This window comes from Eulemur rufifrons, chromosome 15 (assembly GCF_041146395.1).
Source record: "Eulemur rufifrons isolate Redbay chromosome 15, OSU_ERuf_1, whole genome shotgun sequence".
NCBI classification, from domain to species: domain Eukaryota; kingdom Metazoa; phylum Chordata; class Mammalia; order Primates; family Lemuridae; genus Eulemur; species Eulemur rufifrons.
The window spans coordinates 15,955,379-15,980,000 of NC_090997.1; the positions used below are offsets into that span (position 1 = coordinate 15,955,379).

The 24,622-nt window shown below is 38.7% G+C and overlaps 1 protein-coding gene across 2 annotated transcripts in view; it reads left to right on the plus strand.

The window, feature by feature from the left end:
• The first annotated feature begins 10,873 nt into the window (after positions 1–10,873).
• Positions 10,874–24,622, plus strand: part of CD2AP (CD2 associated protein) — a 122,892-nt gene continuing 109,143 nt past the window's right edge. For both annotated transcript variants that reach the window (XM_069487576.1, XM_069487577.1), the window contains exon 1: positions 10,874–11,317. In XM_069487576.1, the coding sequence (XP_069343677.1) occupies positions 11,314–11,317 (4 nt within the window). In that variant the 5' untranslated portion in view covers positions 10,874–11,313. The remainder of the gene's footprint in view (positions 11,318–24,622) is intronic.

Below are 24,622 nucleotides of genomic sequence, written 5' to 3' on the forward strand. Positions count from 1 at the left end.
TTCTAATGCAGAAATTGTTTTCAGAGGTGATGGGAGAGCTGAGAAGCCAAAAAGGGGATGATAAGCACCTCGGAAGTCACCAACAGCAGGTAGCCTCTTTGTCCCTAAGCTGGAAAGCAAAAGGGAAGATGTGGTATTCTCAGAGCCCAGGGGCCAGAGGAAGCCAAAACCTTCCTGCAGCCTCCCTGGTGGAAGCAGAAGACACAGGGAATGTGCAGTGACTGCTGAGATGCTGCCTGAAGAAGGGGAATGGGTGGGGTGGAAACGTCCCAGCTTCTCCCTTCCTCTTATCTTCTTCTGTATTAGTGTCTTATTGTCGCTATAACAAATTACCACATACTAGCTGGCTTCAAACAACGCAAATTTAATATTTCACATGTCTAGAGATCAGAAATCTGAAATGGGCCGCGTTGGGCTAAAAACAGGATGTCAGGACTGCATTTCTTTCTGGAGGCTATAAGAGAGAATCTGCTTCCTTGGCTTTCCCAGTTTCTTGAGGCTGCCTGCCTTGTGTTGTGGCCCCTTCCTCTATCTTCAAAGCCATTGTTATGGCTGGTCGAGTGCTTCTCACATTACCATCTCTCTGTTCCTCCCGCTTCTGGCCCCTTCTTCCACTTTTAAAGTCCCTTGTGATTATATTGGGCCCACTTGGAAAATCCAGGGTAATCATATTTTAAGGTCAGCTGATTTGCAAATGTAATCCCATCTGTAATCCAATTCCTCTTTGCCACGTAATATAACGTGTTCACAGGTTCCAGGGATTAGGAAGTTGGCATCTTTGGGGAAGGTATTATTCTGCCTTCCATACCCTCCCATCTTCCAACAGTGCCTCTCATCAAACTTAGCTGGAAGCCAACTGACTGGGACAGCAGTCTGCAGGGTCAGCACCCACAGCCCCTATCTCCACCTCACACATACACAGGGGAAAGACAGGAATGGATCTGGGAGCAAATGGGTACTCAGGAAAGTGATCAATATCCCTAGAATAAAGACTTCTTGGAAATTAATGAGGATCACAAAAAAGATAAATGAGCCAAGGATATGGGCTGGCAGGCTGGCAGTTTTCAGGCAAAGAAATAAAAATAGTCTATATACACATGTAAAGATTCTCAACCTTCTTAAACTGAAACAATGAGCTATAATCTTTCTCCTATCTTATGGGACTAAATTCAAAAGATTGGTAATATCTAGTTTGACAACAGTATAGATTATTGAAAACAGTAATTGGTGTAGCTCGGTGCACTGGCTCACGCCTGTAATTCTAGCACTCTGGTAGGCCAAGGAGGGAGGATTATTCGAGGTCAGGAGTTGGAGACCAGCCTGATCAAGAGTGAGACCCCATCTCTACCAAAAGGAGAAAAAAATGAGCCAAGCAACTGAAAATAGAAACAAACAATTAGCCAGGCCTGGTGTTGAGCGTCTGTAGTCCCAGCTATTCAGGAGGCTGAGGCAGGAGGATTGCTTGAGCCCAGGAGTTTGAGGTTGCTGTGAGCAAGGCTGATGCTACAGCACTCTAGCCCAGGCAACAGAGTAAGACTCTGTCTTAAAAAAAAAAAAGAAAAAAAGATGGCCGGGCGTGGTGGCTCACGCCTGTAATCCTAGCACTCTGGGAGGCCGAGGTGGGCGGATCGTTTGAGCTCAGGAGTTCGAGACCAGCCTGAGCAAGAGCGAGACCCCATCTCTACTAAGAATAGAAAGAAATTATATGGACAGCTAAAAATATATATAGAAAAAATTAGCCGGGCATGGTGGTGCATGCCTGTAGTCCCAGCTACTCGGGAGGCTGAGACAGGAGGATCACTTAAGCTCAGGAGTTTGAGGTTGCTGTGAGCTAGGCTGACGCCACGGCACTCACTCTAGCCTGGGCAACAGAGTGAGACTCTGTCTCAAAAAAAAAAAAAAAAAAATAGTAATTGGTGAAAACTTTTTGGAAGGCAGCTTGGCAAAATCTAATCAAAATGTAAACGTGTATGGCTTTGGATTTAGCAATTCTACTTTTATGAAAAAATCTCACACCCACAGGTGTGCAAAAAATACATACACAAAGATGTTCACTGAGGCAGTATGTATGATACCGAAAAATAAAACAACCCAGAAATAATTCACAAGTCTATTAATAAAGGATTGGTCATGGTAGAATGTACCATTTCAAGGAATTATCTGATATGGAAATAGAATACACTGGCATGGAAATATGTCTATTGTTAGGTAAAAAAAGTAAGTTGCAGAGCATTATAAACCATTTACATGTTAGAACATGAATAAAAACTCTGGTAAATATAAATCAAACTGTTAATGGTCATTCTGAGACGTGGGATTCTTTGGGACTTCAATCTTTTATTTTACACATTTCTGTATTATTTGAATTTTTTACAACAAGCAATTAATAAATAAAAATTTTACATCAGAAGAGTATAGGCCAGGCGTGGCGGCTCATGCCAGTAATTCTAGCACTTTGGGAGGCCAAGGCAGGAGAATTGCTTGAGGCCAACAGTTTGAGACCAGCTTGAGCAAGAGTGAGGCCCTGTCTCTACAAAAAGTAGAAAAATTAGCGGGTGTGGCGGTGTACGCCTATAGTCCCAGCTACTTGGGAGGCTGAGGCAGGAGGATTGCTCAGGAGTTTGAGGTTGCAGTGAGCTGTGATGATACCACTGTGCTCTACCTCTGTCAACTTTATCTCAAAAAAAAAAAAAAAAAGAGAGAGTATAAAATTGTGGACTGTGCAGTAATATATGTGTTTAAGAATAGGTCAAGCTTTTATTTATACCAGGTAAATTTGATTTCAATTTATCACATTTAAAAATATTTCACCCTGAGTTATGGTTTAAACATTCTCCCCTCAAAATGAATGAATGAATGAGTAAATAAAAGCATTTTGACCTTTCTCCCTTCCATTAAATTTGTTTAAATTAGGGAGTTCCTCTTTCTGAGGTGGAATAAAGCTGTCCTCTTGTGCTTTCAATTCCTGTCTCTACAAACTGTCTGCCATGAAGTTTCTTTCCCTTTCATTTTATTTTAAATAATATCCAGACAGAACCATTAACTAAACACTTTCATTTGGGGAACAGAGATCAGTATGTGAACTGAACTTATATATTAGAGATGGAAATTCCTCTAAGGCTGTTTGTCTTGGCCCAAGATCATTTCTCTGGGCCTTGGAAAACTGCTGGTCTTTTAACACCACTCTGATGTGTGGTGATCACAATGTTTTCATTTTGTGAAGGTTTTATTTAATTATTTAATTGAGTTCTAAAACATTCAGTGCATCTCTGAATCCTGGGTTCTCATTTTTTAACTGGTTGAAGGTTAAACTGCACACAGGTAGTGACTAGTTTCCTAATTAGCAGGTCATGTCATTTTAATGTGTTTCGAGCACAACCTTATAGTGTTGTAATAGCCTGGATTTCTTCATTCTTTGTGCACTTTTTTTTAGGGGTGAGAGGTAAGGTTTGAAGAATAAACTGGTGATTTCACGGTGGAAACAGAACATGTATATGAGTATGAACACAAATATGTGTCTATGTGCAAAGGGGCAAGGCTGATGAAGCCCAGATTTCACTTGTCAGAGTGGCTGCTCAGATGTAGACTACAGGGTATATAAGATTGTCCCAGCAATTCTCTCACATTATTAACATTTATTTGAATACTCCCTCCTACCTGATAATTCTTAGAAAAAATTATGATCTTGTAATAAATAGTATGTATCTATTTTGAATATACTTCTTCAACTTTTTTGAGATGATATATGTAAGCAAATTCAGACATATAAAAATTAACTTAAAATTAGTACTGAATTGTTTATCAGGGACTATCTTCTCTAAAAAAGATAATGGAAGACTTAGTTAAGCATAGTAGGTAATCACATCTTGGCCAATTAGCTCCAGCAGGAGTTTATCACAGTAATGGAGTAGTCTTCATTTATAAAAAAAAGCATTTGAGCCAATCACCAAAGTAATAATTCCTTGATTTGAAATCTTGAGGACACAAAGAAATAATTTAGCATTTTTTTCTACTATTGAATTTAACATAAAATTATTGAGAGCCTCCTCTGTACCAACAGCTGGCATGAATGTAAAGGGAAGTAGGACATAGTCTCGGTCTTCAAGGATATCACTCCCATAACAGGAAATGAGTTATATGAAAGTAATCATATAACAAAAGAAAATATATCAAATATACTAGGAAAGTTATAAGCATAGGTTTCATGAGGAAGGAGAAAATACATTCAAGAGAGGAGTCATGTAGGAGGGGGCATTTGAGAAGTAGCAGATGATTTATGGTGTGTTATGAAATTTGACTTTCTTTCTTAGACTATAAGCTTCATGAGGGTAGGAATAGTGTCTCCTTTGTCACCTTTCTCCACCCCTTTACACAAGCACTTGGCCTGGTATCTGGCACAGAGTAGGTCCTCAATGAATGAAGGATGAAAAATAAATTAGCATTGTGTCAGGCCCATTCCTGGTTGATTCTTATAACAAACCACGAGAAAGGATTCCTTCCACTCTCCACCTACCCCTTTCTTTCTTTCTCCTTCCCCTTACGCAAAGGCAGATGGGAGGCTGAAACGGGAGGATTGCTTAGGCCCAGGGGTTCAAGGTTGCAGGGAGCTATGATGAGGTCACTGCACTCCAGCTTGGGCGACAGAGCGAGACCCTGTCTCAAACAAACAAAGGAACAAAAAACAAATGAAGAAATCACAGCTCAAGAAGCAAATGGACCTAAGATAGGATGGAGCATCAGCTATGGAATTAACCCTGAATTGAAGAACAGGTTCTGCCATTTAATAGTTACGTGATCTCAAGCAAGTTAATTAACCAGTCCTAGTTTCCTGCTCTTTAAAAAGGTGATGATAATACTACTACTCATAGCGTGGCAATGAGGGCCACATGATATATGAAGTGTTCAGGTCAGTGCCTGAAACTTGGTCAGATGATGTTAGCTGTTATTGATGGTGTTGATGCCAGTATTTTCAAACTAGAAATAGTATTACCTACTTCACCGATTTATATTAAGAAATACATTTGAGATTATGTGCTTTTACTTTGTTACCTTATAATGGTCTCAGTTAGGCCCAAGATTATTTTGTAAAAATATATTGGTGGGCTGGCCGGGCACGGTGGCTCACGCCTGTAATCCTAGCACTCTGGGAGGCCGAGGTGGGCGGATCGTTTGAGCTCAGGAGTTCGAGACTAGCCTGAGCAAGAGCGAGACCCCATCTCTACTAAAAATAGAAAGAAATGATATGGACAGCTAAAAATATAGAAAAAATTAGCCGGGCATGGTGGTGCATGCCTGTAGTCCCAGCTACTCGGGAGGCTGAGACAGGAGGATCGCTTGAGCTCAGGAGTTTGAGGTTGCTGTGAGCTAGGCTGAAGCCACGGCACTCACTCTAGCCTGGGCAACAGAGTGAGACTCTGTCTCAAAAAAAAAAAAAAATTGGTGGTGAGGGAGGGTTAGGAGATCAAAGAGGCCACCTATGTAGGGTTTACTAAACCGGGCAAACTGGATTGACAATCTAAGGACAGTGTTAAAGAGTCAGGAAAGATATGGTATAAGATAGAGATAAAGGGTGGGGAGGGAAGAAGTGAAAAAAGAATGAGGATTATAGCCTAGTAAATTAAAAGGGAAAAAAGGTAGCCCAAGTATAACATTATAACCTCAAATCAGAGGTGTAACTACTGAGGGGAAAAAGAGGGCATGGCTCATTTCAAAGCAGCAGCAGTCCTGTAAAGAAGGTAGGCAGAGTGTGCAGGGGACCATTTAGAATGACTCAGGCTCCCTAGTTATAAAGTGGAGGAATATTAGTAGAAGCCTCAAGGGTAAGGAGGTTGAAGTGCACTCTGTTTTATTTGAAGTAGCCCTTAGCTATTTAAGTAGATGTGAGAAAAGGCAGATGTTGACTGAGGGGGTGTGGGCTCACAAGGAAGGTGAGATCTGCTATGAGCCACATACAAAATGTGGTGCAGTTGTGGGAGTGGTGAGCCGTGAACTAGGAACCAGCAAGACAGAATGTGAATTCTTAGGAATGAAGAGAGAGAAACGTACTGGTTTATTAGCTTCTTTTGCTTTGGCAGGCATTTAATTCTGGGCATTGAAATGTCAGTACAGGCAGTTTAAAAGCTTCAGTGTCAGATGGGATATAACTCTGACATCAGTGTAGTTAAGGAAGTTAAGTGGGGATATGAAATAAAGTTTCCATTTCTTGTTTCAAAAACAATTTATGGCTAGGTGAGCAGAAGCACAGGAATATAACAATTTGATGAGTATCTTTTAGTGTTCCATTAGGCCAGGTGCAGAAATGGTCAGATGGTGTTCAAAAGATACTGGCTATAGACATAATCCTTTGTTGAAAGTTCCTTTGGGTTACTATTTAAAAAAAAAAATCACTTCTTTATAATTTATACAAGCTCATGAATAAAGGAAACAGATTATCAAAATTTTCGTTTTCAAAAAAGCTATCCTATAGTAACTTGTGAAATGTATAAATTTCACTTGATTCTTGGGTGACAGGTCACTTGTATTTACTGCTTAAAATTTGCAAATATTCAAATAAGAATACCGTAAACGCATTACTAAAATAAGAATGTGCCCAGTTTATTGGTCTGTGCCATGTTGATTCTCAATGTGGCTTCTCTGCAATGAGGTAAATTTTATTTAAATATAAATTAAAGCAGAGTTAAGGATATCTTACCCTTCTTAGGTGGAAATCACATTTGACGAGAGGGCAGTCTGTATTTGCTGCATTGCATCTCTCACAGTACCCAGCATATGAAGTGCCTTGTATATTATATTAGTTTAAACATTTATTTTATTAGTAAAAAACATATTTACTAATTGATTGAGGGTAGTGGGCACTTAATGCTTACTGAACCAAATATTTTGCACCTAATTTTTTGAAAACCACGTGCATTTTTTCTGTGACTGTAGATGTAGCTGAAAAAGCAAATCAGTTACTTAAAATGATTAATTGCCTATAACACCTAGGAGAAAACCGTAAATCATCTTCATGGCACATAGGGCCCTCCTTGTTTGACTCTGGTCCCCCAAGTCTGGTCCCCCTGAAAGACATCTGGACTTTTGATTATACCCCTGCCTGTTGTCCTGGCTGTCTGACTACCCTTCCCCATCCATATTGGGCAAGTCCAATGTACCCTCAACAGGCTCCCCAACACTTCCTCTTTTAAGAGCAGAGACTGTATTTTCCATCTCTATATTTATGAACTAGCAGCTTGCTCATTTATAATGGGTGATCAGTAAATGTCTGTTGAGTTAAATGAATGTGTACTTGTGACTGGAAATTCTCTACATAATACTATGTTTATAATTTGCCTGATATTTGAAAAATGCAAATGTGTCTGTCATTTGGGATTACTTAAAATATCTGACCCTTCAAAAGGAGCTAGCTATAACATATTTTGGGAGAGTAATGCTTCTTGAAACATACTCCCTTTGAGGGCCTATGAGGCTTCTATGACTCCAGCTCTATCACACTGGCATCCGGATAAAGAAACATCAGTAAAAGGGCCTTGCAGCTGGCAAAGTGGTGATTCATGTAGATGGAGTCATCATGTTTTAAATTCTTTCTTTTTTTTTTTTTCTTTTTTACATCAATACTATAAGGAAATAAACTCTTTCTTAATGTGCAATAGAGAAAAATGCTCAGAGTGGTCATATGTCTGAGCGCATCTCCCAAAGTGCTAGTGGAGTAATAGCATTTTGTTACAAGCTGATGGGTCACCAGTTTGAGCAGGGAGGTTTTTTCAGCTTCAGTGACCTCACTGTATAGGCATTGTGATTGAGATTATTATTTCCTGCAATTGTTCTCTAAAGAATTATTTTTAAAATTCAGGTTACACATTGATGTAACTTGTGATTAAGTGTACGGTAAATTAGCTAAACCACAACAAGATAACAATAAGAAAACTGCACAGGAAACATAGTACTTTGGAACTAAGAATAAAGAATAAAAAAAGAATTAGTTGCTTGCAAGATTTGAGCTAATTTAGTTAGCATTTATTTTTTTTTTTTAGCATAATCTTCTTGGTTAAAATAGTTTTTACCAGAGGGAAAGAAGGTAGATGATATTTTCAACATAAGTATCTTCTGATAAGTTCCTAAGAAAACTTTAGGAAGAAATGATGGCAGTTTATTATAAATTAAGTTGGTCTGAAATTGTGTCATTCACACAGAGATTGTAATGTTCTCTTTGATGCCAGATCAACATGTTCAGTGCTTAGCAGAAAAAAAGAAAGTGAATGGTTAGAGTGGTATTAGTCCATTTGTCCTGGAATACAAAGAATGGTGAGGACAGATATTTGTAAACAAACCTAATTCAGTATAAAGGTAGCAATAAAAGAAGGACAAAAGTAAAAGACAATTTGTTTTTTGCTGAAAAGAATTTGAAGTTAAATTTATTATATGTAGTAACTATGAGATTTTTTTTTTTTTTTACCAGATTTTCTTTCACCCAACTAATAATTATTGCTGAGGAAAGGAATGTTTTGAGCTGAAGCCAGTGCTAGCCATACAAAAATGTATAAAATATACCGCCATACCCTGAAGCTGGGGAGGTAAGACATAAGATGGAAAGAGCTCCACGGAATAGTTAATAACTAACATTTATTTAGCACTCAAAGGTAAAAAAGTATTTTTACATACTTTTGCCAGTTTAACCATACATTTCTAGATTTCATTCTTCCGTTAGAATTTCCTTTGGCTTTGTTGGAAGACAGCATTAAATTTCGGACTGTGATTACTTCTTAGCTTTACTTCAATTTTCTCAACATTTCCTATGGGTTCTATTATGGAGATAATACAGATCTTGGAATTTGTAGGTCAGAACTGATTGCAAATGTTTTATCATGTTGTCAGATTGTGTGAAGTGACTTCTGGTTAAGAAGATATGGTCACCTTATCTACCCGTGGGCTCCATTTTCTTATCATTTAGTGGATAAAAACTTATCTGTTACATATATTCTGAAATTATACTTTCAAAGGTGACCTATTGTCAAATCCAATGGTCTTTTTACCCCCTTCTGTTTGTTCTTCTTAACCTTTCTTCAGTTCTATTTATTGGCTTTTCTTCTTTAAATATTTAAGATTACAGGTCTCTTCAAATAGCTTATATTTTTCTTTGTCTCCTTTCATGAATCCTCTTTTGCCTCTCAACAGCCTCATTCTTCCAAATCTTAAAATGGTCTACTTTCTTAGGAACTGCTTGAGCCACACAGATTTCTTAAAGGATCAGGAATATTGCTTGCATATCCACCTCCACTCCTTACTTCTAGGACTCCTGCGGACTGAATTATTGCCTTTCTTCCAAGCTTTAGTTCAACTCATACCGTCTCCCTGCAGCTTGCTTGCCTATAGCAATTAATTTTCCTTCACATTCTCAAGCATTTGACCCTCACTAGCTCATATTGTTAACTTTGTGCTCATGTCTCACCTCCTAGTTAAAAGGCAAACTCCTTGAGGATAAGGGTTGTACTTTAGCTTTTTGTTTGTTTGTTTGTTTGGTAGGAGACAATGAATATAATACTCAGTAAATATTTGTTGACTGCAAAAAGGCACAATATGTTCCATGATTTCAATACAACACAGCCAACATTTTGTCTAGGTGAGCATATTAAATTTTTTTTCTTTTTCTCCTTTTTGGCTACTGCCTGTGACTTTGACAATTATTGTTATAAAATTATCACATGCTTCTTTTCTAGAAGTAATGAAAGAATTACAAGATGGTAAAAACAGGCCTATGGGAGATAGTGGGAATGAATATGTACAAGTTACTACTAAATGCCAGACACTGCCCTGCACAGTAAGATTTCTTTTAACAAACTCAAGAAACTGAAATTCAACAAGGTTAATTTATCCAAGGTCCCACAAAAAGTAAATGGCTGTGCTGAATTTCAGAAACTCAGGTCGGCCTGGTTCCAAAGGACAAGGAAGGCAGTTCTAGTGTTGGATGACTGTGAGAATTAAATGACATAATTTCTTGAAAAAGCACTAGGCACAATATTTGGTGGTCAACAAATCTTGCTCACACACATCTGCTCAGGAACTGGGTCTACTTAAACGGGGGGGGGGGAGGGAAGCTGGCTGCATTAATTACACTTGTTTCTAACTCTAAGGTTCATGTTTGACTGCAATAATCCTATGCCCCCTCCTTCATACGGACGCTAGAAAAATGCCTGGGAAGATTTCAGATCATTGAAACGCTTATTTTTCTCCTCTAATCAGATAACGAATTATGCTTTAAAAAGAGAAAAGGGATTTAGAAAGTTGTCTTCAACTGAAAGAGACTAAAGGAACCCAATAATTTATTCCTGTAGAACAATTTATTTGACGTCTAGGATTTTTTCCCTGACGAAGAACAAATGCTTCTGATCCGTAAGGAACTTCGCAAGGTAAACTGAGGGGTCCCAGCAGAAGCTGGGCCTCCCTTGAAAGTCGCAAAGAAGCACGCTCGCTCTCCTTCTAGTCGCCTCTTCTCTTTTAGGTCTTCCAGAGGCTCCGTGTCTGCGGAAAGTTAACACCGTGTCGCCACTGCGGAAAGTGGGACAACCGAAAGCTGACTTTGCCTATCAGCAAAAACCTTTTGTATTCATCTGAGGCGACAAACCAGACAAAACGCCCGACCCCGCTGTTTCGAACCTCCGGGGGTAGGATGAGCCACACTTCCTCCGGATTCCTTCCTCAACCACTCGCTGCACCTGGACGCGGGCGGCGCACGACACCCGCCGTGACGTCACCGCACCTGGCACCAGCCAGGGGGTCGGGGAGAGTGCCCGAGCGCGGCGGGGGCGGAGCTGGGAGAATGAGGCCGTTCTCGCGAGATTTGCCTCCTCCCGGGCCCAGCTCCCCGTACCTTCCCGGCCTCTGTCCCGGTCTCCACCTCAGTCTTTGGCGTCGCGTCCTAGAACTGCGGGCGCTGAGGGAGCGGCAAGGGGCGGGCTTCGAGGCTGGGCGGGCGCTCGGGGTTGGAGCCGAGGGCCAGGGTGAACCGGCAGTTCCCGCCCCCCCTGCGGGAGCGACAAAGGGTGGGAAAGCCGCCGTCTGGGCAGGCGGGGAGGGCCCTCCCGCCGCCGTGGCTTCGGCGGAGGCCAGGCGTGAGGAGCTGCCGCCGCCTCTGCCTCACGGGCCGCGCTGAAGGGACTGGCCGGAGAGCGCCGCGGGCGGATGGAGGCGCCTCCTCGTCCTGTCTGAGCTCAGGAGGGGCAAGAGCGGAGTGCGGGGCCCGCCTCCTGCCGCAGGAGCGGCCGCGCGAGCCACAGGAGGAGCGGCGGACGTCGGCTTCTCCTCGCGGAAGCCCCCAGCATGGGTAAGAGACTCTGGGGCGCTTCTCGCCGCCCGTCCGGACCCTCCTGACTCGGAGAGTCGGTTCCCCTTCTCGGCCTTGGTGGGAGGCGACAGGGGTCAACCCCGGCGCTGCAGCACCCCACCCTCGCCACCCTCCCCTCCGTCCCTCCTCGCCTTGCCTTCCACCTCGTTCTTCTCGCGGAGAAATTGGTCAGAGGGTTCGCGGGCGCTTCCTCTCCCGCTCCTTTCTCCGCCTCTTGTCCTGTTCACCTAAAAGGTGCGGGAATGGCGGGGGTGGGGGGAGCGGGGGACGACCAGCCACCTTTTCTCGCCTGTTGCCTAGCTAAAATCTGTCCCGATCTTCCTTTGCTTCCCCAGCCCCTTCCTTCCCTCCCTCCCCGCTTCTCGTCGAATGGGGGAGGGTGACCGAAAAACTTGACATAGTAGCACTTTCAACTTCTTTATTTTCTGCGAAGCTTTGTATACATTGGGTTTTTAAGAAGATATGTGTGTATATATTTCATACGTATACACACACACATTTGGAGGGGGTCAGAGAAGGCATTTTTCCCCCTCCTGCTGAAACTCGAAAGGGATGCCTCAAGGACAGGGAAACAAGTATATTTACTCCGGTCCTACCTAGGCTAGTGTGTTGGCACTTAAACATTCAATCTCCTCCTGAGGACTGGGTTGGGGTTTGATAGGATTTCAGTGTTGAACCCTTTGAGGAGCAGTTTCCTGTTTGGCGTTAGACTTCCTTGCTAGAGGAGAGAAAAGTACAAGGCCTTATATGTTGTTTGCTATGTGTTTTAAAGTTTTGTTTGGAGTTAAAGAAAGCAGAATGTGTTGCAGCCTGGTTTGAAAAGTTTTGTTACTTGGTGTAACAATTGTTTTGATAATGAAGTTCAGTGTGGGCTAGGCATTAACTCTCTCAATCCTTTAAAAAGTAAAAGCTGAGAACTTAGAATACCTTTTGTTTTTCTTAAATCAAATTTTGTGCCACCATAAGGTAGAGCATGTTCTGTAAGAGTAAACCCAAGTTTCATTTTGTAAAGTAAATCAGGAGGACCCTATCACTTTTTGCAGTTGAGAGTTGGTACTGCTTCCTATCAACAGACCATTTATTACCGAAATTAATAATTCATGAAACTAACAAATGATTTAGAAGCAGGACAAATACAGAGTACTGCTGATGTGGCACCCTCTGCCCACACTTTGTTTTGTGGGGGATGCTTTGAGCATAGTGTTTATAGACCTTTGCCTAGCTATCCTGTTTTCTTAGACTTCATGATTTTGTTTCTCTCCACCTCCCTCTTACTTTCGGGTAACTTTTATACACAAAGTGCTCTTGAACTCAGAAACAGTGAAATAAAATATTTGCTATTTGGAACTTTCAAATGAATTCCTTTCTAATTGATTAGTTGAGCTTGCAAGGTAATTGTGAGCTTATTCCTTTAAGCATCAAATTATAAAATCACCTGAACTGCTTTGGATGAAAATCATATTAAGATATATAGTTCTTTTCTGTCTTAAATAGGATGCAGAATATAATGAAATTTCTTTAGATGACCTAGGGTCATTGTTTGTGACCATCAGTTACTGTGATGCCATGAGAAATTTGTATAGCATATAGGCATGTTGATCTAAATGCTAAATAACATTCGTTTTCATTTTGAAGTTATTAAAAATAAGTACTTTTTTTCTGCTTTACTATTGGTTGTGCTTGTAACTGATTAGCATCCACCTTCACCCTCCCTTTCCTCATTTTTCTGCAAGTGTGGAAATCATATTCAAATTTGTGATTCTGCATAGTGGTAAAATCAGGCCCCTACTTTAGTGTATCAGGCTGTCTCTTGAGAAAGTAAGTGAATACCAGTACTTGGATATTGGAATACCTCTTTTGATTGTTCAGAGGCATTTTCTTTGTGACTTGTGTTTAGGTTATTTGAGTTGCCATATAGTCTTGGTAAATTTCAACTTGACTACTCAGAATGTGTTTCAAAGGTCTATTACTTGGGGCATTTGCTGTTAATTTTTGAAAAGTGTGAAAATTTCTCAATGAATATATACTTTAAATTTATTGGCCATATAATGATAAAATTTTCAAGTTCATTTAGATGGAGTTTTCTCTTTAACATAAATCTCATTTGCTTGGTTTTGTAGTCAGCTGTCTTTATTGCTTATGATTTAAGATGCAACCTAAAATATTTACATGATACTTTATCTAATTTTCCATTAAGTGAAACAATCTTAAATTTCTTTGAGATAGCTTGGGTACCTATTAAGTGATGGTTCTTACATTTAGGAGGTACTGCTGGAGAGTTAAGAGCATTGGCTTTGGGTGGGTCCTCTACCTGAGGTCAAATCCTGGCTTTTCCACCTACCAGTTGTGTGACTGAGCAAGTTATTTAACTTCTTTGTGATTTAGTTTCTGAATGTATAAATGAAATAAAAGTATCAACCTCAAAGTTTTTAAGGAGGATTGAATGAGTTAATAAGAACATTGTCATTGCTGGTGGTTGTTACTTTCAAGTGATTGCCCTGATTTTTGTGCCAACTCAGAAAAAAACCAATTCTCAATTATTGACCTTTGTTAGAAGATATTGTCTTTGAAGGACCAGTGGGATGAGATGATTTTGTACTGATGAAGTAATTGAATTTTATGTAACTTTTCAGAAATATGTAGATACTTTTTTCAACATTGGGTGTACTGTGAGAAAGGCCATCATTAGTAATGTTTAGTTGCTTAGTAAAGACTCTGAAGTGGGACGAATACTAGTGGACACTTATTTGAATTTTATGTTAAACTGATGTTTTTAGTGTCCACATTTGTTAAATGAGGAAGGATGCCTATCATCAAGAAATTTTAGGCATATTCTGTGTACAAGAATTTAAGGAGAGCTTTGGAGAGATAGGCATTACTTGTTTTTCTTATTCTAAAAATACAGATTGGCATTTTGGAGCAAAATAAGACAAAAAGCAAATGGCATAAAGTGTTACTATATGTGAATTCTTATTTTTGAAAGAGGAAGCAGATTTTAAAGGGCAGAATTACTCTTAATAATTTTAGGTAAGGTCATGAACTTTTTAGTTTAAATTTATTTTATATTTTTTGATTACAAATTGTGAAAAGTTTAAATTTATTTCATAAGCTCACATATATAAAATGTCAATCATGAGGTTTTGTTAACAGAAATTTGCAATTGATTTAGATGACAACGTGGACTTCTATAATATTGTGATTTATTTTACTTTGTTGCACTGTTTGGAGAAAATCTTGATTCATAAGTAGTTGCAAATAGAAATTGCCTGCTAATGGCTTATCTTTTAGTCTCAGGATTTACTTCAATTAAACTAATCCAGAGCATGAAAAAGGCATATTAGGAAATTTTTGTTTCAAAGTTGAAATCACTGGAAAATCTAATAATTTTCTTTCTTAATTAGAAAGCACTCATGATGAGATTTTTTTTTTTTTTTTTTTTTTTTTTTGAGACAGAGTCTCACTCTGTTGCCCAGGCTAGAGTGAGTGCCGTGGCGTCAGCCTAGCTCACAGCAACCTCAAACTCCTGAGCTCAAGCGATCCTCCTGTCTCAGCCTCCCGAGTAGCTGGGACTACAGGCATGCACCACCATGCCCGGCTAATTTTTTCTATATATATTTTTAGCTGTCCATATAATTTCTTTCTATTTTTAGTAGAGATGGGGTCTCGCTCTTGCTCAGGCTGGTCTCGAACTCCTGAGCTCAAACGATCCGCCCACCTCGGCCTCCCAGAGTGCTAGGATTACAGGCGTGAGCCACCACGCCCGGCCGAGATTTTTTTTAAGTGTTTTAAACTTTGAATAGTTTAAATTTTGTAAAATCACATTAACAGTGAAAATTTACATTGCTATTATCTTATATTTTCCTATAGGAATGAACCTGAAGTTTGCCATTTCTGTCTCTAAATGAGGGGTTTACAAAGTAAAATGGTGTCAATGTTAACTAAAATCTGACTTTGAAAGCATTTAAGATGAAGTTATAAAACATGCAGTGTTTTTGGTTCATGTTATATTGCTAATCAATTTTATTTGTAAAGTTAAAGTGAATAAATTTTTATTCATTATTCAAACCTGTGATTTTCTTCCCTTCTCTGTCAAGGAATATTTCTTCTATTAATAAATGTAAAAAACAATTTATCATTTTGAGTGATAAAAATGTTTAATTTTCTAATGTATATAAAGAAGTGGTGTTATTCTATCAAGGGCTTAAAAATAGGGAAAGAGGTGTAATGATTCTTGATTTGGGTAAGAATAGGGCAGAAGCTGCAGAACTGTCTCCTAGGTAAACGGGTGAAGCAAGTTGTGAAAGATCTAAAAGTTTTCAGAGTTTACATTCAGAAAAGAAAGGGCAAATAAAACCTAACACGATGCGATTGAAATTTAGTTAAATTAGGCAATCATTGTGATGGAGCTGAGACTTGCTTAGTTGTAGGATTTGATATCTGACTACCGTAGAAATTGAACATAATCAGGATTTAGGGACCAAATTATCTCAGCAGTCAGGTAGTAAGTCTTTCTGAATGAGGCGGGGTGGGCAGAACACTAGCCTGGAAAACCTGAGTGGAGGTCCACATATGCCTACAGTCAGCCTGTCAGTGTCCGGGTTATGTGTAGCAAAATGGCAGTCTGTAGACTGATAGGTGTGGAGCAGGCCAGTTTGGTGTGAGAGTGGGATGGTGGTTGGTAGCAGGTCCTAGGTAGAGGTTCAGACTGGCATCTTGGGGGCAAAAGGAGAAAATAGGGTCTGGCAGTAGGCCTTGGGAAACGAAACTAGATAGGGTCCAGATTTCTCATGCGAGACATACGAGGCAGGTGTTTGTCTGCAGGGCACAAGTGAGCTTGGTTGATAGAATTGTTATGGTAAGCCAAGATGCTGAACCCTAAGCTATAGACCTTATATTTTTTTCTGTTTTAGGACTATATTAGTAGCAGAGTCTGTAAGTGTGATAAAAGTGGTCCTGAATAACTGTGGTTATTGGATCCTCTTTAAATGCTCAAGGATATTCCCTGGATATAGTTTACCACCAGGTCTGTTTATCTGGTCGTAGGGATTAGATGGGTTTGCTTTTTTTCTTTTCTTTTCTTTTTTTTTTTTTTTTTTTGAGACTGAGTCTTACTCTTTTGCCCAGGGTAGAGTGCCTTGGCGTTAGCCTAGCTCACAGCAACCTCAAACTCCTGGGCTCAAGCAATCCTACTGCCTCAGCCTCCTGAGTAGCGGGGACTACAGGCATGCGCCACCATGCCCGGCTAATTTTTTCTGTATATATTTATAGTTGTCCAGATAATTTCTTTCTATATATTTTTTTAGTAGAGATGGGGTCTCGCTCTTGCTCAGGCTGATCTCAAACTCCTGAGCTCAAAGGATCCTCCTGCCTCAGCCTCCCAGAGTGCTAGGATTACAGGCCTGAGCTACCATGCCTGGCCTGCCAAGTTTGCTTTTTCTTTCCTGCTGTGTTTTTCACTGGAGTTCCTTTCCTTTCAAACCCATTGCAAAGGAGATTACAAAGTCTCAGCATACTCTTCTGTTTCAGAAACAAGTACACAATCCTTAAGGGTACTAATCAGTTATAACTGCCAATATAATAATAGGCAAGAAAGGCACAAATAACTTGAGAGTACTTATTAGTTGTCAGTCCCTTGGTTTCACTGAAGTGATGTTAGGCTCGAATAAGACCTTGGTTGGGTGTTTTTGTTTTTTGGGAGGGTCGGGGGACAGTGTGCACTTGTCCTTGCTAGTTCTCCCTGTCCTCTCAGCTTTCTTTTGGGTTTGCGTTAGATAGATGGTTTTTTTTTTTTTTTTCTTTTCTTTATTTCAGCTCATTATGGGGGTACAAAAGTTCAGGTTATATATATTGCCCATGCCCCCCTATCCCCCCGTGTCTGAGCTTCAAGCGTGTCCATTCCCTAGACAGTGCACATCGCACTCATCATGTAGGTATGCACCCATCCCCTCCCCCCATCCCCATCTCCCCCAGTCAGAACTTCAAGCGTGACCATTCCCCAGGCAGTGCGCATCGCACTCATCATGTAGGTATACAACCATCCCTTCCCCCCGTCCGATACCCAATTGGTGTTATTCCCAAATGTGCACTTAGATGATGATCAGGGAAACCAGTTTGCTGGTGAATACATGTGGTGCTTATTTTTCCATTCTTGGGATACTTCACTTAATAGAATGGGTTCCAACTTTCTAGATAGATGTTTAGACTAGTTCACGTTAGAGACATTTATTACCACTATGAAGCAAATAGAAGTCATTATCTTCCTAGGCCTTTTCTGACCTGGACGATGCTGTACTAAGATTTTTGAGTCATAACCTTGGTTTTAGCCTCAAATGAGGTAGACATTTTTCTTCTGGCTCGTGTTTCCTCCTTTGGACTAAACTTGGTATTATCTCTTTTTTTTGTTTGTTTGTTTGTTTCTAAAGGCTTTAGGTGCCTGGATGTTCTGTCTCTTTTCCTTGACCCCTATTTGATTTATCAAAAGCATATTTACTAGTTGATTATACTTAAAGGTGCTTTTATTCTAAGGAGAAACTCTTTTTTAAAAAAATTCATTATTCTAAATTGATATGTGGCCTAAGATATTGATCTAGTGTCCGGTATGGCTGTGTTATAAGCTTTTTCCTAAAGCTTATTTATACCATATCAATCCTTTCCACTGGCTCCAGTAGACTTGCATTTTATAATCTTTTAAATTTTATATACTTTATTTAAACTTTTGTGATCCTGTTCTGTTTTCAGCTCATTTGCAAAACCTGATTAGGTGGAAGCCTGAATTCTAATATCTGTTTTAGTACTTTATCAGTGCCACTTAGCTCAGGTTTTTTTTTGATGCTTCAATGTCCAGATAATTCCAAGGGAGTTACTGTGTAGCATCTAATCACTAGGGATTTCTAGTAGAAAAATATAGCCATATACCGCATAGTGACATTTTGGTCAATGATGAACTGCATATAGGGCAGTGGGTCCCATAAGATTATAATGGAGCTGAAAAATTTCTGTTGCCTAGTGACGTCATAGCCATTCCAGTGTAGTAGTGCAACACATGATTCATGTGTTTGTGGTTATGCTGGTGTAAACAAACCTGCACTACCGGTTGTATGAAAGTGTAGCACATACATTTATGTACAGTACATAATACTTTACAATAAACAACTGCTACTGGTTTATGTATTTACTGTATTATACTTTTAATTGTTATTTTAGAGTGTACCTTCTACTTATATAAAAAAAAATTTTGCTGTAAAACAGCTTGCACATCTTTCAGGAGGTATTCCAGAAGAAGGCATTGTTATTATAGGAGAGAACAACTCTATGCATGTTTCTGCCAGTGGGACAAGATGTGGAGGTGGAAGACAATGGTGTTAATGATCCTGACCCTGTGTAGGGCTAGGCTAATGTGTGTGTGTTAGTTTTTAAACAAAAAATTTTAACAAGTAAGAAAAAAACTTACGCAGTAAGGATATAAAGAAAGAAGATATTTTTATACAGCTGTACAATGTGTTTGTGTTTTAAGCTAAGTGTTATTACAAAAGTTAAAAAATTTAAAAAGCTTATAAAGTAAAAAAGTTACAGTAAGTTAATTTATTATCGAAGACAGAAAATTTCTTTTCATAAACATCATGTATAAAATTTTTTAAAATGTGAATGGTGTTTATAAGTTCTACAGTTATGTATAGTAATGTCCTGGGCCTTCACATTCATCACTCACTCACCCAGAGCAACTTCCAGTCTTGCAAGCTCCGTTCATTGTCTGTGCCCTATACAGTTGTACCATTTTTATCTTTTATACCATATTTTTCCTATACCTTTTCTGTGTTTAAATACAGATACTGACCACTGTGTTACAGTTGCCTACAGTATTAAGCACAGTAACATGCTTTGTAGGTTTATAGCCTAGGAGCAATAGGCTATACCATTTAACCTAGATGTGTAGTAGGTTGTATTATCTAAGTTTGTGTACGTATGCTCTATGACGTTTGCACAAGGACGAAATTGCCTAGAATTTCTACTTCTAGGCAATTTCATTTCTCAAACTGTATTCCTATCTTAAGTGACACATGACTATACTTTTAAGTATGGTAACAATAGCAAACAGTTGCCACCAACATTAAGAGAAAGTTCTATCACAAGGTCACATCATCAAGGAAAGAAGCTGCTGATGAGTTTAATCAAGAAGTATTTGCCTTAATGTGAAGAATGTGATTAATACTGTGATAGGTACTGGCGACCTATCTAAAACTAAGAAAAGTTTTGGTGCCCAAGGAGTTTATAGCAACGTTAAGGATTGGGCTTATTACTAGAATCACATGGACTTTTTTTTTAAACTCCCTACAACTGTTGGATTTTGATATAAATGCTCCTGCCTTTCCCTTTCTCCCGTTATTGATTCAAGACGACGTAAGTGTGCTGGGATGGCTTTTAGTGTTTTGGCAGGAATAATACTTAATAGGAATAAAACCTGTGAATTCTTTAGAAGTCCAAATGAGAGGGCATGTAGTACTTTAAAGGGATGTGTTCCAATGTCAGAAATGTTAAAATGTAATAGAAGTATATGGAAGATTAGAATATAGATTCCTATACTGCAAGGCAAATAGGATTTATTCATCTCTCATTAGTTTGACCAGCGATGATACAGCGGTTACTTGGCAGTAGCCAAGATATTTTTTCTTTTACTCCTGGCAATGAGTCTTTAAAATGAGCAGGCCTTCACTTGAGCTGATCCTTTGAGATATGTATGTTTACATAATGTGTTAAAATTGTGTCTTATCTTTCTTAGTGTCCCATCAGTGCTCCAGTAACTGAGGCAGCCAGAAATTTACCTAGCATCTAGACTGACTTTCACTACAAAAGTGTCATTCCTAGAATATTTATCATGATTATCGTAATGACCAAGAGCCAAATTATTTTAGATTAAGTGTAGAAGCCCGTATACTATATTTGTAAAATTGAGACCATATAGTCCTGGTTAAAATGGAGTATGTTTTTAGGAAACAAAGTTGGTCTTTCAGATGTATACTGTTCTACAGGGATTTTCTCATGGCTTGCGTTAGAAACAACTTTTATTTAGAAATGTGTTCTAAGATCAAATTTTTGCATTAGGCTTTAATTAAAATTCTTGGCCGGGCGCGGTGGCTCACGCCTGTAATCCTAGCACTCTGGGAGGCCGAGGCGGGTGGATTGCTCAAGGTCAGGAGTTCGAGACCAGCCTGAGCAAGAGCGAGACCCTGTCTCTACTAAAAGAATAGAAAGAAATTATATGGACAACTAAAAATATATATAGAAAAAATTAGCCGGGCATGGTGGCGCATGCCTGTAGTCCCAGCTACTCGGGAGGCTGAGGCAGTAGGATCCCTTGAGCCCAGGAGTTTGAGGTTGCTGTGAGCTAGGCTGACGCCATGGCACTCACTCTAGCCCGGGCAACAAAGTGAGACTCTGTCTCAAAAAAAAAAAAAAAAAAAAAATTCTTGCTCTGCTGTAGCAAGTTGTACTCTTGAGTATTTTGCCTTGCTGTTTTGGTGTGTGTGTACACCGTACAAGATGAAGAATCCATTTTTATTAATACTTAGCTGCTAATTTGGCCATTCTCACCAAACTCATTTTAGGAAGCAGTTTAAAAAAATTAAATAATGAAAATAAATCTGTTAAAATTTCAGAATTAGTGTCAAATGGAAATATGAAGGATATATTTCAAATGTCAACTCCTTTCCCATAAAATTATTCTAAATTCTTATGTAACTTACTATATATTCTACAAAAATCAATTGAACTTATTATTAGAACCTCATAGTTTAGAAATAAAAACTTTATTTCCTTCATTTCAAGTATAAATGACCTCTCTTGCCCTGAGCTCATTTATACTAGAGACCACATCACTTATTTTATTTTATTAAAAAAAATTTGTTAGCTCTCTTAATGACTAGCAGAAAATTGGGAGCCTGCTAGGTATCCACTAAGTCTGATTCAATGATACTTAAGTTTGGAGTAAATGGGGAGAGAGGGCCAACCTAAGGAATAATACAAACTTTCAATATGTTGAAATATGTACATCTAAACCAGGCTAACAAGATGTTGCCTAATGGAATTACTGTTTCAAGTTGATGGATGAGATCTAACTTTCTTTTTAAAAATAAACTATTTAATCCCATCTTTATGGCTCATTGACGCTGGTCTTAAGTCCCTTTAGTAGAGAATCAATAGTTTGGGATATTAGACATCTTGTCAGGTAGATCTGCTGATTACCTACTCTATGTATATAAATAAAAGGAAAGTTACATAAAATGCAAATGAGAGACATTTCTATGTGTTTCCAGTTTATCACATTAAACAAATTTAGGCATAAAGCCTTAATTTTTAGCTTTAAAAAGTTTGTTTAAAATAACTTAAACAGTGTTGGACAGGCATGGTGGCTCATGCCTGTAATCCTAGCACTCTGGGAGGCCGGGGTGGGAGTGTCACTTGAGGCCAGGAGTTTGAAAACAGCCTGAGCAAGAGCGAGACCCTGTCTCTACAAAAAAAAAAAAAAAAAATAGAAAAAAATTAGCTGGCTGTGATGGTGCATGCCCCAGCTAAGTGGGAGGCTGAGGCAGGAGGATCACTTGAGCCCATGAGTTTGAGGTTGCAGTGAGCTATGGTGATGCTGCTGTATTCTAGCCAGGGCAACAGAGCAGGACTCTGTCTAAAAAAAGAGAAAAAACCAGTGTTGTCTGAACTGTAAAATTATACCATCTCTAAGGTAGGTGTTGTGAAACAAGTATACATGTAAGTATACATATATTTTCAAGGCACATTAAGTCATTGAATTACATATATGTAATTTTAAATTTTCTAGTAACCTTTTTAAAAAGTAAACAGGAACAGGTGAATTTTATTATTTTATTTATAGATTAAAGAAAGTACATTATTTTGACATTTTTAGTATAAAAGTTAATGAGATAATTTACATTTTTTCTTTGAATTATGTGTATTTTAAATTTATCTAAATCAGTTTGGACTAGCCACATTTCAAGTGCTCTATCATTACCTTTGGCTGGTGGTTATCAGCTCAACAGTGCAGTTTCAGAATGTAAAATTTTGTAGGTTTGTTGTGAATCTCATGAGAGTATATATGAACATATTTTTAAAGTATTATGCAATTTTATTAGATATTTATGGATGATTTATTGTAATTAACTTAAAGTATATTTTCTCATAAAATTGCTCATTTTAGTGGATTGTGGCTTCATGTTTATTTCATTGTTTTCTAAATAAAATGTGGTTTTGACCTACTGGTGTATTATGGGATTTGAAGCTTTTGAACCACATTTGGGCTGTTATTTGGCAGTATAATTTGGTCTTGTAATAAGAGAGCTGTTCTTTCAGCTTATAGTGCTTGTTTAATTTTAGAAATAATGAAGATTTAAGAGTGGTAGTTCATAAATGAATGAATGCTGTTGGTAAAGACTTGAAAAGAAAAACAAAAATAATTTTTAGGATATAGCAAGTTCCCAGAAATTACATGGGGAAAATATTTCACAGTCCTGTCAGTTTTAAATGTGTCAAATTTTGCATGGAGCTCTGTGATAGAATTGTTCTGGGAAAATGGTCTATAATCTTCATGGGATTTTCAGTGAGATCTGTTATCTGAAAAAAAGTTCTGTAGGACTGTTAAATAGTTTTCCCACATTCTAACATTTTTAGTTCTTTTTAATCAGTCACATGTCACACTAATATTTTTGCAGCCTAATAATAATTATAATTCTATCTTGTTAGTAAATACTTTGGTTTAGATTCAGGAAAATGTTCCTTGAGGTCTTTGTTTATATCAGCACAAACAGAAGCACTCAAAGGTGGACAAGACCAGGTGCAATGGCTAACACCTGTAATCACACTGCTTTGGAATGCTGAGGTGGGTGTATTGCTTGAGGTCAGGAGTTTGAGACCAGTCAGGGCAACATAGTGAGACCTTGTCTCTACAAAAAATAGAAAAATAATCTGGGTATGGTCGCATGGACCTTTTAGTCCCAACTACTTGGGAGGCTGAGGCAGGAGGATTGCTTGAGACAAGGAATTCGAGGCTGCAGTGAGCTGTAATCTCCCCTCTGTACTCCAGCCTGAGTTAGTCTCTTAAAAAAAAAGTAATGGACAAGATGGCTATGATGGTTGCACTTTAGTTACTTAGAGGGGAGATTGTAGTGTGTTGTGATAGGTGTTAACATTTAGTGAATACGAGCACTTCGTAGGCAGTTATCTCATTTAATTCTCACAACAAATCTATATATTTTTGGATACTGTTGTTACTCTCATTTCACAGATTAGGAAACAAGCACAGAAGTATTAATAGTAAGTAATCGAGGCCAAGGTTTGAACCCAGGCAATCCTATTCCGCTGCTGGTACTCTTAACCACTATGAAATGTGGGACAAACAGCTAACTCTTCCTTTGGGCGTTGTCATTTAGGTTACAGAGAATAGGCATTCTTGTTGCTCCTTATCGCCCTACTTTTTCTTTTATTCGTTCTGTCATCCAGATTGTTACTTATTTTGTAATTTCCTTATTATGCTTATTGTTTAGTTCTGACTCACCCTTGTTAGAATATAAACTCTAGGAGTGCCTAGAGCTTTTTTCCCTTAGATGTATCCCAAGTGCCTAGAACAATGACTTCCAGTAGGATTATACTTGTTATACTATTATACATGAAAACTAAATTCATTGAAAATCAAAGTTAAAATAAAAATTTGAAATTTTAGGCAATATATTCTCTTTTATTTCAATGTTAAAGATAGCTGTTGAGTACATACTATATATTAGGCACGTATACTTGTGGTTAGGAATACAAAGACGAGTAAAACGTGATTCTCTACTTTCAACCCTGGTCACATAATGTTTTTTGGTACTTTGAATTTAATAATTTTCTGATTATAAGAATTTGGGTTTTTTTTATGTATTTGGTGAATGCTTAGAAACATGGAGACATTTAAATGATTACTTCAGACATTTTCATGATTTTTTTTTTTTTTTTTGAGACAGAGTCTCGCTCTATTGCTAGGGCTAGAGTGCCATGGCATCAGTCTAGCTCACAGCAACCTCAAACTCCTGGGCTCAAGCCAATCCTCCTGCCTCAGCCTCCCGAGTAGCTGTGACTACAGGCATGTGCCACCATGCCCGGCTAATTTTTCTATATTTATTTTTAGTTGTCCAGCTAATTTCTTTCTATTTTTAGTAGACAGGGTCTTGCTCTTGCTCAGGCTGGTCTAGAACTCCTGAACTCAAACAATCCACCCACCTCGGCCTCCCAAGTGCTAAGATT